General features: G+C 46.6%; 1 protein-coding gene across 1 annotated transcript; it reads left to right on the top strand.

The window, feature by feature from the left end:
• Positions 1-880: 880 nt before the first annotated feature.
• LOC118080052 (clathrin heavy chain 2-like) lies at positions 881-8,040 on the top strand. Its single transcript, XM_060270963.1, has 9 exons — positions 881-986; positions 1,218-1,283; positions 3,519-3,750; positions 4,513-4,662; positions 5,561-5,679; positions 6,102-6,266; positions 6,374-6,487; positions 7,301-7,477; positions 7,604-8,040. The coding sequence occupies exons 2-9, from the start codon at positions 1,239-1,241 to the stop codon at positions 7,739-7,741; spliced, it is 1,140 nt and encodes a 379-aa protein (XP_060126946.1). The 5' UTR covers positions 881-986; positions 1,218-1,238; the 3' UTR covers positions 7,742-8,040.
• Positions 8,041-11,474: the final 3,434 nt, after the last annotated feature.

The following is an 11,474-nucleotide window of genomic DNA, read 5'->3' on the forward strand; positions in this document are numbered from 1 at the left end:
AAGTGTTCATAGACTCGGGTACTTGGGTATTATTTTCACCCAGGACTAACCAATCACCTGAGTAGCTCGATTTCAAATTGAAAGCGGGGGCTCTCGTTGATTGCATGCTACTCCGAGCATAAGCAAAGGTCCCTTCCCTTCCCTGCCCCCCCCTCAAACCCCATAGAAAACAGGCGCGCCAAGACGAGACGTTTTGTCTCTCTTTCTGACATCCCATTCTCGATGTGCAGGGTTTGTTCTGCATGAAAAAGAATTTCTGTCGGGTGATTCCACGTCTGTATCGGCACCATCCAGAGACACATTTACTACCTTTTGCGGAGGACAAGGCCATGAGAAATGAGCACCGCTGAAATTAATTGGACTTGCTCCGAAGAAAACCTAGGAGGAGCCAGTATGGATTCTCAGTTCTCTGCACTATCAGGAACTTGGGCTGAAGACAAGCCAGACGAACCTGATTCCGATTCTGGTCTGTGACCCAGATCTTCTGCTAGCCGCAGCTCCTCCTGATCTGCCTCTAAAGCTTAACATCCGAGAGTTATATATTGCACTGTGTTTATAAAAGCATTTATATGCCGCTTTCTCGTGCAAAATATCAAGGCGGTATGCAGGCTCCATGATCTGTGTTCTGCGCGTAGCAGATCGTTAGGCTGTTGGTTTTCATACACAACGGCTTCCTATCCGCTTGCTCTGGGTGGGGCGAGTTGGTTGCTTTCCTCTCCCTTTTTCCTGGGTCCGCATCAGACTGCTCTCCATGGGGCCCTTGGTCTGGGATTGGTCGAACCGGTAGGAGTAGTAGAGAGAGATCTGGCTGAGGGATCCTCCCTTTTGCTAGGGCTGATTGGATCGAGTCTGAAAGCAAGATCATGTACACCTGGCAGGCATGGCCTTGAAACGCCATTATAATCCGAGAAAAAGGAGGAGGAAAGAGTAGGAACTTTGGGCAGCCGCGGTGGGGAAGACTTGACAGCTACGCGGGGCGCTTCCCTGTAAGTTTTTAAGGCTCAAATTTTGAACGATGTGGTGCAGTTGTTTTCACGGATTTAGTTGCAGTTTTTCCTCGGGGTGAGCCCCTTACTGTTAACTCCTGTTTCAATTTACTTGCTAGCCTGGGTCATCACTCCCGACTCCTTAAACCTTCCCCAAAGCCGCTCCTCTCCCCACGTGTCCCCCTTTTCTCTCTCACGCACCATTTTCTCCTATTTTTCTCTGCACTGCAGGTTGATTCGGAATACCAAGCTATGAGCGAACCTGTGTCTCCAGTCCGCGTGGAAGTTTTGACTCAGGTAACCAGGAACCTCCCCCCCCCCTTTCAAAAAAAGTACAACCACTCTGTGAGAAAATAGTTACTCGAGAGGTGGTGACGGGCCTGGGCGGGTGCACGATTTGGAATGGGTCGAGCTCAGGGTTGGTTGCGGCGCTATGGAACCCCAGAGATTGGGAAAGAGGCGAGGTGGTTGTGTGGATAGAAGATTTCCTGGGTTCCGGTGGAAGCCATTTTAAAATCTCCTCAGGGGTCATAAATGAGAGTTGCTTCTCTAGGAATCAGTGGTGGGTTAGGGGAGTTCTGACTGGGCATGCCTCCACCCCCGCAAACAAAACTTTAAAAGGGGGTTACTGCACTGTCCTTACGCAGAGAGGAGGGGCCTTTTTATTTTTTCGGTGTTTAAAGAAACAATGGGGGCAGGGAGGGGCAGCTGCGCCCAATCAATAAAAATGCATAGCTAACTGAGGTTCTGCCCTCCTCAACAAAAGACTTGCCCCCCCCCTTACAAAAATCCTGGCTACGCCCATGCCTACCATCTCAAATACAGCCCATTACTGTACTGTATCTCCATATTGCAGGTTGGGGACGGCTGCTGGGAGATACTGCTTATGCCAGCCCTTCAGTCTGCTAGTAATATGACAGGTTGGGGGTTCAGGTGATTTCTAGCCTAAGATCCCCTGCATTAAAATACCACTTAGGTTGTAGCCAAGTTCAGTCTAGTCACACTGCAACCTGCTAACCCAAATCCAATACTTGGCTATGTGCAAAAACCTTGCCCTCTATTGACTTGCATGCAGGCATGTTTCACTTTTAAAGCATCTTTGGATATACAGTGGAACCTCGGTTTATGAACACCTCGGTTTACGAATTTTCAATTTACGAACGCCGTGGACCCATCTGGAACAGATTAATTCACTTTCCATTACTTTCGATGGGAAAGTTCACTTCAGTTTATGAACGCTTCAGTTTATGAACAGACTTCCGGAACCAATTGTGTTCATAAACTGAGGTACCACTGTATCTGAAAAGAATTGGGCTGTGAACTTCTTTGGGGACATGGGTGTGTGACTTCTGCCCGTGATGCCAGATCACAGCTACCCTAGAACCTTGGATTTCTCCAGTGACTTTTATGAGTTTCTCCTTTCTGAGTGTAGAAAAGAAAAGGGAAAACCAGTCGTGGTGTAGTCGTTAAGGCTTTAATCCTCCACACCCTTGCCTGGGAGTAAGCGCCATTGAAACTGATTATGCTTCCTTCCAAATATACTTACATAAGGTTTCATTTTCTGTGCCTATAAAGGGAGTGGCTCTGTCAGTACAATCAGTTGCATTCTTCATGCAAAGGTGGAGTTATTTGTTGCATCCCCACTTCCATGTTGAGTAACATGGGAATGCTAATGCCTGACTTGGATTGTCTTTTTTCCTAATGTTGCTATCAAAATGGCTACCTGCAATTTCTTTCTTTCTCTCTGGTCTTACTTTGTAGGGGTCATTCTTTCATGTACATTTTTATTATGCAGTACCTCTATTTTTAATTTATAGCAAAAATCAACATTTTAAATACATTTTGGACTTTAGTTTGGAACATGATTTCTCAGTGCTGTCCATATTTTTTTCTATTCCAACAGGGGAAATATAAAAGCGTCACATTTGGCAGAAATAATCTCGAGATTAGATCTTCATGATACCATTTTTATCGTGTTGATTTTCTCATTTTTGTATTAAGTTGTTTTTAACTAGTCAGCAGTACCAAGTACTTGCTAATCTTTCCACTCTTCTACACTTATTTTTTCTGCAGTTAATTTCCTAATGAGCAGGTCAGACCTAATCAAGCAAATGGCCTGAAAGCGAATGATGGATATTACAAGGAGGTAGCAGGTGGAAAGAATGAATAGCAGCAGAGTTGGAGGGTGGGGAATCTGGGTTCAAATCGCTGCTCAGCCGTGGAGTTCAGCTGCAGTTCAGTCCTATACTTTTTGTTGACTTCTGGGGGGGGTTGTTTCCTAATGATGCTCATGGTGGTTCCTGGTTTGCAGTTCCTTGTTCAACAAAAAAAAAGTACATGAGCAGCTTAAATAAGGAGCAGAAGTTGACATACTTGGGTTTCTCCCTCACCCCAACCTTGGATCACACCAGATCGTATACATACCCCTACAAGGACACTGTTCCCTTAGCCTTGGTCTGGCTCCAAACAGTTTTGTGGGCATTGAAACTCTTCTCTGGAGGAAAGCTCCACTCACACTTCCATTCTCTGCAGCTCCAAGCCCACGGCATTGTATCGGAATACATCACCTACCCTCGTGTAACCTTCTCATCTGCCTCTCGCCTCTGTGTCCGGCACAGCCCTCCTGGGGACTCCTCCCGGCAATCGCTGATGCTCTTGGATCCCCGCGCATCTCCCAAGGAGGATCAGGCTCCGCCAAACTGGACTTTGCATCATGTGCAAGGGGCTCTGGCTAATCCTAGCCGTCCACTGCTTGCTGTCAGAGGTATTTCATTAATAGGAACACTATCTGGTTATTGGAAAGCAGAGTTGAGCAAATGAGAGGAAGTTGGGGGGTTGTGTGTTACTAAATTCGCCACAGACTAGACCCACTGAAATGAGTGGGCCTAAGTTACAAATGTCCTTAAATTTCAGTGGGCCTGCTCCAGTAGGACTCGCGTTGGTAGCAATCCAGCGTGGATTGAGGTGAAGGAAAAAATGGGGAGTGGTGGAAAGCAAATGCTAGAGGGTCATTTTGGTACTGAAGGGGGAGGACTTGTGTCATTGCAGAGAAGTAAAGTGCTTGACATGAACTGAAGTGTCTTTGAGTGGGAGATTGGCTTAGAAGAGGGAAGGTGGTAACACTGTCGGGCTGTCATTTTATTTTGGGCAGTTCTAAAATTGTGGGAGAGGTTGGAGTATTTGTTATTCCCTTAGGACAGCAACATTTCCAAATGAATTCTTTGTCTCTGACCCACTTAATGTTCTGGTAATGCCAAGTGCTTCCCCTGCGGCCTTTGGAAACGTCAAGTCATTTCTGGTGAATGAGCTGCCATACCCCCAAAGTTCTCATCTGTAGCTTTCCATATAATTTGCTTGCTTTCTATTTGGCTGTGGGGGCTTCTCGTTCAGTTTTGCAGAAGAGACACAGGTGCACCTAAAATACAGTGAATTGTCTGTTTTCTAAATTGAGGGGCCTTCACTGTCAAGCGGCTCCACTCCTTCAAACCGCAGCAGTTGTCTTAACCTTCCCTCTTCTTCCTCCTAGCGGGGCAGCTGGCCCAGGTCTATGATGTGGACCAGCGTTCCTTAAGGTACCAGTGGGAATTTGCTCATCCTATTGAGTACTGGGTGTGGTTGAACGCTGACATTCTGGCTGTGGTGACGGAGGAGGATGTCTTCCACTGGACCGTAAAACGTGAGTGTTCGACGGATTTGGGGAAGATGTTGTTGGGGTGGCTGTAATGAAAGAATCCTTGGCAGGGGAAGGTTGTAGGCAGAATGATGAATGGAGTTAAGTGGTGAAACCAAAGGTGCTTGATGGATGGAGTTGGGAGAAAAGGAAAAGGACAGAGGACACATGCATTGTAGGAGAGGCAGGCTGTCTAGTTTATGGAATAAGCTGGTGATTATTGAAGGGAAGTGTGCTGGCATTGCCTCAACAGTCTTCTGTGATTAAAATTAAAAGCAGAGGGGTAGTTTGAGGATCTATCCATGGAGGATTGTCCTAAGGCAGCAAAGTGCCCTTTGAAGCAGACTCTCTCCCACAGGGGAGCTGTTTCAATTGACACTTTGCTCAGCTGCTTCTTTAAGTGGGCTGGTGGCAGCAGTGGCGCCATATGCAGCCCAGCCCCCTTAAAGGAGAAGACGGAGCACTTTAATCTTGGTACATTAGCTCATTAGATTAAATCCTGCTGCCTTGGCTGTGTGATCCTGTTGCCTCCTAGGAACAGGATGGCATAGCCAGTGCAGGATTAAACCCTGTCCTCCCACCCATTAGCTGACATAATCACTGATGGGTGGGTGAGTGTGGTTTAGGCGCATTGGTGGCCAAACTTGGTCCTCCAGCTGTTTTTTGGACTACAACGCCCATCATCCCTAGGTAACAGGACCGGTGGTCAGGGATTATGGGAATTGTAGTCCCAATTGGAGGGCCAGCTGGAGGGCCAAGTTTGGCCACCACTGGTTAGGGGAAAGGGCCTAGCATGTCAAATTGAACCCCTTGGCCAGAAGTTCCCTACTTAATCTATCACGTTATCCATATGAATTGAGCAGAAGACCTTGACTCCATTCCTTGTCTGTAATCTCCCTTCAAGGTTCTGGACCAAGTTGGCAGTTTAGCCGGCATGAACGTCTCTGTGGCATGGAGGTGGTAGGATATCAACGGGATGCCAGTCATATGTGGATGGCTCTCTTGGCTCTAGGACTTGAGCAGGTACATAATTCTCTGGCCCTGTGGCTATGATACGTCTCTTGTTTCTATTTTATATTTTTAAAATATTTTAATTAAGTTTTACATAACACATTTCAATTTAAACATATCATTCACCTTCACATTTAGGATTCTCAGATTCCCTTGACTTCCTACAACCCTTTTCTAGTTTTCATTGTCAATCCCTTTTTCTTTCAGCTTTAAATTTTTTTTAAAAGTTAAGTCTCTTTGTTTCTAAACCCATTACACAGCTTGGTGACTCTGTCTCTAACCCAGATATAGCCAACATTGTGCCTCAAATATCATTGGACTCCAGCTCCCACCAGCCCTAACTGGCATGGCCAATAGTCGGGGATGGTGCGAGTTGTAGTCTAAGCGGCGTTGGCTACCCCTGCTCTGAATCTCTCTTCGTTTCCTTCTCACAGAGCCAAGTTGTGGGCCTGACCCAGCTGCATTGGCGAGGGGGCCCACTGTCTCAGGTCATAGAAGCCCAAGCAGTAGCCTTGCCTCAGCACAGATTTTCCAGGAATCCAAAACCTTCAACATCCCTCTTAGCTGCTGTGCGGAGAGGCAAGGAACAGGCTGGACAGGTGACTGGGGCTTAATAAGGATGGGCAAAGAGGAAGTTGGGAGCCAAGGTCTACTGGGTAGGGAGCCAGTCTCTAATTCTGCACCTGTTTCTTGTTCGTGTCTGCAGTTTCATGTGGTGGAGTTAGGCCCACATCAGCCAGGGAATGCCGCCTTGCTTAGTGCCCGCGACACCTTGCCTTTCAAGGGGACTCAGCTAGGGGACTTCCCCAGTGCAGTACAGGTGAGTTTTGCCTTGGAGCCAGTTAGCTTATGGACCTGCTGAACCTTGGACAACAACTTCTCTCATCCCCATGCTGACTGGGTCTGATGGGAATTGTAATCCAAAACATCTGGAAGGTGCCAGTTAGGCTGATGTAGTTGGTGGTGGGGTTTTTTGTGTGCCTTCCCCATCTAACCCAGTGGATGTCTGGCTATTTGATCCAGAGTTGGTGGCCATGTTTTCCAAGTGCCCGGGAGTAGTTGGGACGAGGGGAAGAAGCTTTTGGGGCATTGCCAGGGAACCTCTGGAACTCCAGATGTTGTTGAACTACAACTCCCATCAGCCCCAGAAAACATAGCCATGGTAGTTGTAGTTCATCAACAGCTAGAGGGCCAAAGGTTCCGCATGTCTGTTTTTGGCAAAGGGTGCCTAACCTCTTCGGGCCTGGGGGCTTGTTTCTAAATCTAAAACTTCTGCGGCCATCACAAGACATCAGTTTCACAGAAGGAAAACTGCCTGTGCTTAGAACTCCCCCACTGCCTGAAAAACAGGCAAAACATGGGTTATCCCCCCCACACACACACATACACAGACACCAAGAGCAGAAAGAAAATAGACAAAAGAAGCAGACAGGGATACCCCAAACAAACAAACAAAAGTATTTTTTTTATTAAGGGAGGTCAGGGCCCCCCGGATGGGTGGGTCTGAGAGTGCCATTATGCACTCAAGAGCTATGCCGGTAATCCCAGTCAGAGTATGGTTAAATAATCTTGATGTGATGTGGGAAGGGGACTGATTCAGACTTCTTAAGCAACTGCTTTTCTATCCTTTTAGTTCCTGCCCCACTTGGGTGTGGTGGTCATTCTTACCAAACATGCTTTCCTCTTCCTTGCTGACGTGGAGACGGCACAAACCATCCATCGCCTGCACCTGCTCTTAGATATCCTTTTCGCTACTGTACTTGATGACGAGAGGCCCCACAGCCTGCTGGGAGTTTGCCGTAGTGGCAAGGTGAGTCAGACGAATGGAGGGACTTAAGTGTCGGGGTGGAAATGAGGTGAAGGGGGTGGGGGTGAGGTCTGGGAGCCATTGCCTTCAGGTTACCTAAACTCCCCTTTGTCTTTGCTGCTCCCCCAGGTGCTGTCTATCTCTATTTGTCCATACGCTCTGTGCCAATATATCTCCCACCATCCTACCAGCCTCTACCTTTCCCAACGGGTGCTACAACTGGTGGGCCAGGTTCCTGCTCCACGGAAAGCCATTTCTGTGGAGTAACTTCTCCTCACCCAAAATACTGAGATGGAACGCTCGCAAGTGCCTCAAAACTGTTTTCATTCTTAGGCAGATCTTATGGGGGCTTTGGGAAAAGGGAAAGGCAAATTGAAAGCATAGGAACGGGGTGATGTCCACAGCAGTAATGTGGATGCCTGCTGAGCTGCTATGGAAGCAGGGAAGAAAGAATTTTTTTTGTGGGGAAAGATGACTCTTGTAACTATGAATATGAATGTGATGTTTTGGGTATATTGGAGATTTTTTAATGAGGAGCAAGGAGGGTGTTATTTATGCTGCAGGGGGCATTGGCATTGACTATATAAGTCCGGTGGTGGTCTCTGCCTGCTATATTGTCTGGCTTGCTTCCCTTTTGAAAGGGGTGCTGATCTTGTGGCAGCTGTGTGCCTTGTCTCCAAGGAACATTGGGTCATTGGTGCAGCAGAGGCAAGAGCTTCTATCCACAGCTCTGCCCTTCCCACCTTTTAGGTCATGACCTGCTGACTTACCATTGCTTTGAAAAGAATAAAAATAAAAGGAAGCTGAGTGGCTTATTTACATACCTACTAGTCATTCACACAGGGAGCCAGAATGACAAAATTCCTGGTGTTTCCACAACAAGGGTGCTATCCGACTACTTTTAAATTAATATCTGTCTGGTTTGAGCAAGTTTTGGGGTTTTTTTCCCCAAGATGTGAAAATACTCAGGACTTCGTGTGTACGTATGTATAAATATAGTAGGTTGTTGTTGTCTTTTATTTTCTGGCAATATTTGGTCAAAGGGCAGTTATGAATAAAATACACCTCCACCCATCTCTAGTCAATAATTGTGTCTCCCACTGTAGCTGCTTCGCAAAGAACATCGAAAGCACATCCTGTCCAGCACTTTGTTCTCATTTGGGGGGGGGGCAGTAAGATGCCTATGGGAAGCCCAAAGGCAGGACCTGAGCATCAAGTCATTCTCCCTCCTTTTTGTTTCCAGCAACTGGTATTCAGAAGCATACTGCATCCAATCGTGGAGGCAGAGCATAGCCAGTGTGGCTAGTAGCCATTGATAGCCTTAGAGACAGGTAGGTAGCTATGTTGGTCTGCTGTGGTTGAAACAAAACAAAAAAATTCCTTACAGTAGCACCTTAGAGACCAACTAAGTTTGTTATTGGTATGAGCTTTCGTGTGCATGCACACTTCTTCAGATAACCTTGATAGCCTTATTCATCATGAATTTGCTTAATCCTATATTAAAGCCATCTAAGTTGGTGGCCATCATTGTGTCCTGTGGGAGTGAGTTCCGCAGTTTAAGTGTGTGCTGCGTTAAAGGGGTTCCTTCCTTTTGTCTGGTCCTGAATCTTCCACCAACCAGCTCTAGTGTTACGAGACAAGGAGTAAAACTTCTCTGTCCACTTTCTCCACACCTCTCTCGTGTCATCTCTTCCTTGCCTCCTCTCTTAACTGTGAACCCTGGGTACAAATTCCTTTACTGCCTCTGCTCTCAATCTCCAGGCTTTGTTCAGTTTCACTGTCAGTCCCTCTTCCAGGGAAACTTTGAGAACTGGCACTCTCTGAGGGAGAACAGGAATCTAACAGCTCTCAGCACCCTCAACAAGCGACACTTCTTAGGATTCTTTGTGAGAAAGCCAGGACTATTTAAAGTACTGTGGTGATGCTTAAAATGTATGGGCCCATGAACTCCTTGGCTTGTGTTTGGGGGAGAAATAAGGAGAGGGATCTGGGAGGCAAGAAAAAGCCAGCCACCTAAAGCATACACTTGCAGACATTTTCAAATATCCTTCATGCATTGGCCCTCAGAGCCATTTCCCAACTCTCAGCTGCTTTGGGGTAGCAGCCGTGTATAACGCGTTGAACTCCAGAGATTATGCTGGCTGGGGCTGGTGGGTGCTGTAGCCCAAATGTCTAGACGGAACCAGGTTGGTGGTGGCTGCCCTATAGTAGAATGTGAGGCACCTATAGGCACTTGCCACCACCTCTTATTTCTGTGGCTTTTCCTTTCTCTTCCCCCTTTATGCTTGTTGAATGCAAGAAGCATTTGACCTCAATCTGTCTGGTTGGATTAGAGTCCCAAGATGCTTCTCCCCTTCCTCGCCACCCCCATACATGGAATTCTGTCACAGCTGTGAAGCCATCTTTTTCTTTGTTGGCATATAAGCTGCAGAGAGCAGTTAATGGCTGTAATGGAGGGCAGGTGGAAGTGAGAGAAGAGAATGGACTGTAGCTTGAGAGACTGTAGCTTGTTTTTTGCTGACTTGTGTTAATTATGAATTGGTAGTTGAAAAGGCCAGTGGGGAGAATTATTTGCACGGGGGGAAACAAAGGTGGAAGAAAGCAAATGCCACACTGACTTCCATATTTCACAGTAGATTTTGTACATACGTTGTCCCTGTTAACCTAGTGGACACGACACATTAGGAGCAGAGAGCAGGTATTAATAAAATAAGTTACTTGGCAAGTTATGAAAACAATATTCCAACCTAATAGAGTCCAATCCTCTATGTAAGCATAGTTGAATCCATTCAGCATGTAGCATAACTGTAAAAAATAACAAAAGTTTTCTGTTTAGGGGTGAAGATGGATGTTAATATCAGATGTGAGAAGTCCAGTGCAGTTTTGTAGCTAGCTTCCCACAAACTGAATGCTGATTCAGCCATCAGTATTTTCTGCCCTCCTTTCATTTTACCTGTGCTATTGGCTTTTTTTTTAAGTGGGTGCATCTCTGGTTTGTTTTTTTTTATGGGGAGGTGTATTGATGAAGCCACAGGTACTAGCCAACCGGTGCTATCTACAGCTGGGTTTCTCTTATTTAAAACTCAAGTTGCAGAATAGGGTTCCCTTACCAGAGGCTCTCCAGAAGAGGAAGTCCATTTGGATGGAGCATAGTGCTCCTATACTATCCCCATGGCTCTACAATTGTTACAGCTGTAGGTTTGCTGATCGTAAAGAAGCTGCTGTCTCTCAAGAGCTATTCTCTAGGGAGACAGTGGCATCTTTATTTGACAGGATAAAGAAAGACCTTGCCGCTCTGTTTTTGCGAAGAAACTAGCAGAGTGGCAGGGATTTATTCCATTCATCAATGTCTCTTCCTCCCTCACCCTGCTTTTACACACACACACACATTCCTCTACCTCCTCAGTGGGAAATTCTCCATTTCAGCCTGATGATACAAGAAAAACTGCTGTCAGGGCAGGAGGCCAAATGCCAGTATAGAAAAAAGTCTCTGAGTCAGATGCAGATACAAAATGAAACTCCTGCCTTCCATGTCAGAGTAAGTAGCACAAAGTATAGCTTCAGGGGGGGAAATCCAATAGACACCAATTAAATGCATGACTTGGTTGCTGCTGCCACTGCTGCTAGTGGCTCCTTGCTGGTGGCTGCTGCATACGACTGGTCATAGCGGGAGTGGCAGAGGCTGTGCATGGTTCCCATGCTGCTGCGGCTTAACGTTGCAAAGCCGTTTGGCAACTTTTGGCCTCTTCTCCTGTGTGTCTGGCTTTGCGCTGCTTTGCATGCTGGCAGCGTGAAGCTGAGCTGTTTGATTATGACCTGAAGGTAAAATCCAACGCATGCTTACTGGGGAGTAAACAGGATTGAATGCAATGGGACTAACTTCTGAGCAGATACTAGACATGTATTCTGAGCAGACAAGTCTAGTACTGTATTGCATTGCCAGTATATACATGCATTAATGTGTGTGGTGTAGTGGTTTGAGTGTTGGGCTTTGACGGTG

Source organism: Zootoca vivipara, chromosome 2, assembly GCF_963506605.1.
Source record: "Zootoca vivipara chromosome 2, rZooViv1.1, whole genome shotgun sequence".
In the NCBI taxonomy this organism is placed as follows: Eukaryota; Metazoa; Chordata; class Lepidosauria; order Squamata; family Lacertidae; genus Zootoca; species Zootoca vivipara.

Excerpts from the sequence above, each read along its gene's own strand:
- LOC118080052 (XM_060270963.1), top strand. The coding sequence starts at position 1,239 with ATGAGCGAACCTGTGTCTCCAGTCCGCGTGGAAGTTTTGACTCAG. Across the intron at positions 4,663-5,560 it reads CTTCCACTGGACCGTAAAAC|GTTCTGGACCAAGTTGGCAG; the intron begins GTGAGTGTTCGA and ends TCTCCCTTCAAG. Across the intron at positions 6,267-6,373 it reads GCAAGGAACAGGCTGGACAG|TTTCATGTGGTGGAGTTAGG; the intron begins GTGACTGGGGCT and ends TCGTGTCTGCAG.